This window comes from Lupinus angustifolius, unplaced genomic scaffold, assembly GCF_001865875.1.
Source record: "Lupinus angustifolius cultivar Tanjil unplaced genomic scaffold, LupAngTanjil_v1.0 Scaffold_3_161, whole genome shotgun sequence".
NCBI lineage: Eukaryota > Viridiplantae > Streptophyta > Magnoliopsida > Fabales > Fabaceae > Lupinus > Lupinus angustifolius.
In genome coordinates, this window is record NW_017716976.1 from 5,729 (window position 1) to 12,063 (window position 6,335).

Consider the following 6,335-nt stretch of genomic DNA (forward strand, 5'->3'; position numbering starts at 1 on the left):
TATAATATTTAAGGTTTGATAGGGAACACTCATAACCTATCTCGACTCGTCTTATGGTCATTCACTTATCATGTTTGTACGTGTTTCTATTCGATTGTGTATAGAATAATAACATTTCTTTAGTCGAAATTACTATTGATTCTCAAATTTTTTCATTATATACATATGATTAATAATATATACATATATTATATTATATGTCAAATTATATATTCATCATAATAAGTAAAACATTGAAAAAAATTTATCTAAAAAAATATGCATTATATTTAATAAGGTCAAAGTCGGGTTTAAAGATTGACTTAGACGATATTTAAGGTTAGGTTAGTGTCAAGTCTAAGTTCAAGAGAATAACCCTACCAAAAAGATCAAGTAAGAGACAAACCTTATCCAACACATATTTATGGTCAGGTAAGAGACAAACTTTACTCAACACATGTTCACCCGTACTCAAAATACGGAACAATTGCTGCTGCTACAGATATGCAAAAGTTCTGTCATTGAGCATGGTGGAAGAAAAGGTCAAAATTTCCCAACTCAACAGAAGACATGATACGAATAATATGATTAACTTAATTACTTAAGTCACTTTAATTATTGAAATATGCATCCACCTCCTATCCTTTTTATAAAACTATTTTCAGGATTTAGTTTTTGGTCCTCTCTATCTAATCACTTTCAAAGTTCTATGTCTAACTAATTGCTTTTATTACCAAAAGATTCGTATATTAACTTGTTGAAAAGATAAAACCATTAATTTAGTGTAAAGGGGATATAAATAGATCTCATTATTGAATGACAATTTAGAAAAATTACATCTAATTCTTCATAAATTTAATAATATTAAAAATATTATCCATCTTCCTTAAGTAAAAATGGATGTTGTGAAACCAAAGACGAACGTCAAATATGAAGATATCTTTTATTAGGTTTAACAGGTTAAATTGTACTGTCAAACCGATTGATTTTATATATAATTAATAACTATCTATAATATATAATTATATAAATGCAAAATTTTATATACTTAATAATTATGTATAATTATATTAAAATAACATATTTCCATCTTTTTTGAATCGAAGTAAAATAAAATATTATAGCAGTATTTTGTTTTTTAAAATTAGGGAAAGCATTAGTTTACTTTCCATGTTATTGCGGTTTAACTTAATTTAACATGGTCGGATCAGAATTTCATCGGTTCAAAAACAGTCTAATATTTAGAAAAGACGTAAACCAGGGTCATTTTAATTCTGGTCAGCCGTCAGAACTCCTGGTCAGGGCCTGTTCTCATAACATAGGTAAAAAGTACACAAAAAGAACCATAAACACCATTATTTGAAGCCAAGTGTGAGCAGCAATTATAGTGCAGAAACAAATACTTGAGGTGGCCCATCTCTAACAAATAGGTCAACCTTCAATAAACCATTATTCAACATACAAGAACACAGAGAATTTGGTACCAGGATCATATTCCAGTTCTCCATGAATGTTGATTAATAGCCACAAAGCTCTAAGACACAGAATTACTCATTGATGAAATTTGACAAATAATCCTTCTTTCAAATTCACCACTTAAATGATGACTCCACCAATCTGAACTTGATTTGAATATCACATAGCAACTAAGCTGCTGTCATAAAAATAGAATAGCTCCTCATATTAACACTAAACTCTTCACTTCAGTTCCTTGGGTTCATTCCCCTCTATTAGCCTTGCGAATTTAACTTCTCACAACAATGTAGTGATGCGCATTCACTGAAAATGTATATTCAATAAGAATCAACCTTTCCATTCTTAGAATTGTTTTGGTTGTGGTGGCAGAGTAAAAGGCATCCCCAAAAGGTTGCGGCTTCTGAATGCAAGTACTAATTACAAAACAAAGAAAGGCATCAATCTAATCATTCAAGAACTTGAGCTCCCTCACCATGGATATCCAATCACTCCATGAGGTAGCATTTGTCACAACGACAGAATGGAATAGAATAGAACATTGCATACCAGTGGTTAAATTGCACTTTGAAACTGCAATTCTGGCCTCAATATTGCAGTTCAATGAGTCTTTGCAATTGCAAGGACATCACCATCACAATTGCATATGAGTCAGCCGCATTTTTCCCAATTGCGATAAACACAATCTAACCACAACTGCGGATCAAAACACCGAAACTGAGTAAGAGCTATGTTATATTTTCTTCTATCAAAAACTACCTAACCAGATGTCATATTTCTTCTCCATTACCATTACTCTTGCCATTCATCATTCTATTTCCCTTTTCCTCAAACAGAAAATCATAATAAAAGATTAAATTAAACACAAGAAAAACGCTGAAAAGAAAATGATGAATCAATCGAACACTTACCAATATCTTTTTATGCAAGAAAAAAGATATCATCGGTCATCAACAAAATATACTGCAAAATCCTGAGAGGAGCATTCCCAAAATCCAAATGAGGCAACCTTAGTTCTCTCATTCTACACGCTCCATCGGGTCCTTCAACCCGATTAACCCGACCCACCCAAACCCGGTTCACATCGACCTTCCTGAACAAATAAACTTCACCACCGCCGCCACCGGAATGTCGCCAATTCACTGACGGTTTCTTTTTACTCTTATAAAAGATCCAACCTTTTCCGGCAAGGGCTTGACAAAACCCCTCCATCGAATCGATCCTGTTACCGGAGACTCGAGAATAAAGAGAAAGAGCGCAACAATCCCAGATGGTGCCGTGGCTGGCGGCGGCGGCACGGTGGTTGAAAAAGACGAGCTTGAATGCGCGTGGGGCGAGATTGACGAGAAAGCGAAGGTGGGTAAGTGGGGCAGTGGAGAGAGAAGGGAAAGGAATGGGAATGGCGTCGTTTAGAAGGGAAGGTGAATAAGAGGAAGAGAAAGAAGACGTAGAAGGGGTTGTTGTTGATGATGAAGATGATGACGTGGATGTTGATTTTGATGATGTTGGGTTGGAGAAGATGATGTGGGAAAGTGATGGTGTTGGGTGCAAATCGAAGCCTAAGTGTCTTGCAATGGTGGCAAGTTTGTAAGTGTCTATGATGATTTCTTTGGTTGGGAGGAATAGAATTGCTGGGGTTTTGGAATTGGAATGATGGTGGTGGTGTTCAATTTCATTGGCTACTTCAACTTCATTATCATCATCATTAGAATCGTGGTGGTGGTGGTGGTGATTTTGGGTTAGGAGGTGAGACGGATTGTTGTAGATGGTTTCTCCTAAGACCAGAGAACGAATTAGCTTTAGTGGAAGCATCTTCTTTCTTTCTTTCTTTCTTTCTTTAGCTTTGTGTCCCTTCCCTTGGTTTCTTTCATCAATCACAAGTCATAGCTCACAAGACATCAATCTTGCCCTCTCATTCTTCTATTTTATTGTATTTTTTTACCAAATATCTACCCTACTGGTTTTTTTTTCTTTCATTTCCTTATCATAAGTTTTTGGTTCCCAAAGGAAAATTGAAGGAAGAAAAAAAGGGTAGAAAGTAGAGTAAAAAACTACTTGTTTGGTTTAAAAGAAAAAAGAAGAAAATAAAATTGTAATTTTTCTTTCCATTTGTTTAGTTTATACAAAAAAAAAATGTGAGAGAAAAAGGGAAGTATATTTGCGAAATTATATTAACATCTTTAAAATTGTTGGTTTTGATATAATTTTAATGAGGTATTATGATCATTTGATAAAAAATGTCTTTTTTCCATCTATTTTCTCCACCCACTTGTGATGAATGTATTTTAGCATGAGGCCACAATATTTTTCTTCTCCTTTTCTTTTTCCTTTGACAATCAAAGAAGGGAGAAATGACATTTAATCCATTCTCTCTTTCTTCCATTATTTGAAAGCTTATATGTAAAAATAACGAGTTTTCAAATTTAATTAAAGATTTATATATTTTATAATAATAATATATAAATTTTAACTATATTTCAATTATTAGAATTTATATAGTGTGATAATAAAATAAATGATATATAATCTTCAAATAATAAAAATATAACTTATTAAAAGGTGAGTACTATAATACTTATTTTACTTAAAAGCTTTTATTATGTGCATTCATTTCAAGTATTTTTTTTTGGTACCTACGTATCATGTATTTTTATCATGTATAAGTAGAATGTACAATGAAATATTGTTTATACAAACCAATTTACAATTTTTCTTATATGTTATGATATTAACAAGTCAATTATTACAATCTTATCACATTTGTTCTCCATCATAAATGTGCATTATGATTTTAACTTCATTTTATAAAATGATATTTCTATTATAATTGCTAATAGGTAACACATCAAATAAGTTCATTACACCAAACCAAAATATTATTAACTTGGGATGACTCACATGTGTAACGCCTCAAAAATTATTTCATAATTATTATATTTAATCTCTTGGAAAAATGGGTAATTGTTTTTTCTTTTATGTAACATATAACTTACAAATCATTTTTTTCCATTTTATCTATTATCTTTCTAGACGTTGCATTTTCAAAACTTTGCGGAAATAATTTCTTAATACTTAAAATGTAATTGAATGAAACACAATTCTTTTCTGAATACTTCTCATTAATCAATTCTTGAATTTGTAATACGTACAACATAATTTACAAAATACAAGGTGGGTCTATTCTTCGCCCTTAACAAAAAATAAAAATAAAAATAAAAATAAAATAACGTCAGGAGCGTTGGAATTACAAAAGTACCCTACACAGGTTCCTTATCAAAAGAAAGAAAGGAGCTCCTAGACCGATGGTGCACTGAATACCTCACTCGGGTCTTCCTCGATTTCCAAGTTTGAAGAGATTTCTATAACTCCACCAAATCCACTATGAAAATTAATTCTACACAGTCATCGTCCTCGTCCTCCACCACCTCATCTACTGCCTAATCCATCGAAGGGTCCGGGGTGTATCCCTAGACCCCGATGAAGTAGTCGTGCATGTTCCTTCCGTCTCTCTTGGTGTTGAGTCAGTAGATAAGAATCCTGGTTGGGGCCAGGTCCTAACAACCTCCAATCTACCTCGTGCTTCAGCTGGTGCGGATGGACCAGCAGGTACAAACCTTCGCTATAGTAGGGTGAACGATGCTTCCTGAATTGTGTAATGTGTCGGGAGATGCAATTCAGAGCCATCACATACGAGATCTAATTCCAGATCACAGGGATCAGTGTAGGTGTATCTATTTCCTTCAACGCTCCATGCCCCCTCCTAGGACATGGTAAAGCGGTAGCCCCTGATCATCGCCGATCTGTCCATCTAAACATGGATGTATACGATTACACCAGAAAGAAAGAGAAATAGTAAAACATCTAATGAAAAACTTATCATTGACGTCGTGGAATTATACAGAATATCACACCAAGACAAAAAACAAATACTGATATATCATATGATCATACATTATGTGTTAATGATGAATGAAGTATAAAACTTATGATTTTAGAATCAATATTGATAAATACCATCGGGAATACTTCTCCCATCGGGAATACTTCTTGTGGGATCCGATCTTAACATTTAAACCACATAGAATAAACCTCAGCACCACTACGAACCATCATTGAATAACCCTAGACGGCTCTCAAGTTAAGCCTCTTATGGTCAGACGATCTCGCTGCATGGGCTTATAATACTTCTTAGCACCACTACAAACCATCATTGAATCACCCTGGACGACTCTCAAGTCAAGCCTCTTACGGTTAGACGATCTCGCTGCGTGGGCATAATATAACACTTGCGGGTGTCGTCCTTAACCATGCAATTCTTTACATACATCACTTTAGATATTGCAACTCTTCTTTGTATCATTTCCAAGAATTTCATATAATTATTCATATTTACAACATTTCTTATTGAAAGAACATTATCTCCAATAAAGGTGTTTTAGGTTTTATTGAATAAGATTGGAAGTGAATGAAATCTTGATGGAAAAAATGCCATTAGACTCTCGCACATGTGAGAGTTATCGTTCATACAACTTAAGAAGTCTTGTCTATATGGAGCCATCTCGCTCAAGTGCGATCTGTCTTGCTCAAGCGAGGGAATCGCCAATTTTATAAGGCAACATGGTAGCACGTATCCTTTTCTGGGCATCGCCCTAACTCATACATCTTTCTCGGATTACTTTCTTTAAAATTAATTTCCGAGTTTGACTAGTTAATTCTAACACCTTGGATACTTTGCTTTTTATTTCCAATTACGGTGTTATACCAAAGTAGTTTTTATATCACATACACATACTAGGGTTATTACATCTTCAACCAATCAATCCAAATAGTCAAACACAATTCCTATCTCTCGCCCAAGCGGGGACTAGTCGCCCAAGCGACAA

The 6,335-nt window shown here is 34.0% G+C and overlaps 1 protein-coding gene across 3 annotated transcripts; it reads right to left on the reverse strand.

Moving 5' to 3' along the window:
* Nucleotides 1-1,314: 1,314 nt before the first annotated feature.
* Nucleotides 1,315-3,383, reverse strand: LOC109337269. Of its 3 annotated transcripts, XR_002106425.1 has the most exons (3): nt 2,364-3,382; nt 2,002-2,148; nt 1,315-1,868 (listed from the first exon to the last, which is right to left on the reverse strand). XR_002106425.1 is itself a non-coding variant. In XM_019574208.1 (2 exons), exon 1 carries the CDS (start codon nt 3,262-3,264, stop codon nt 2,374-2,376), a length of 891 nt encoding a protein of 296 aa, XP_019429753.1. In that variant the 5' UTR covers nt 3,265-3,383; the 3' UTR covers nt 1,315-1,758; nt 2,364-2,373. The 3 variants fall into 3 exon arrangements, 2 of the variants coding, with proteins under 2 accessions (XP_019429753.1, XP_019429752.1); XM_019574208.1 differs by lacking the exon at nt 2,002-2,148 and having other exon boundaries at nt 1,315-1,758; nt 2,364-3,383; XM_019574207.1 differs by having other exon boundaries at nt 1,315-2,148.
* Nucleotides 3,384-6,335: the final 2,952 nt, after the last annotated feature.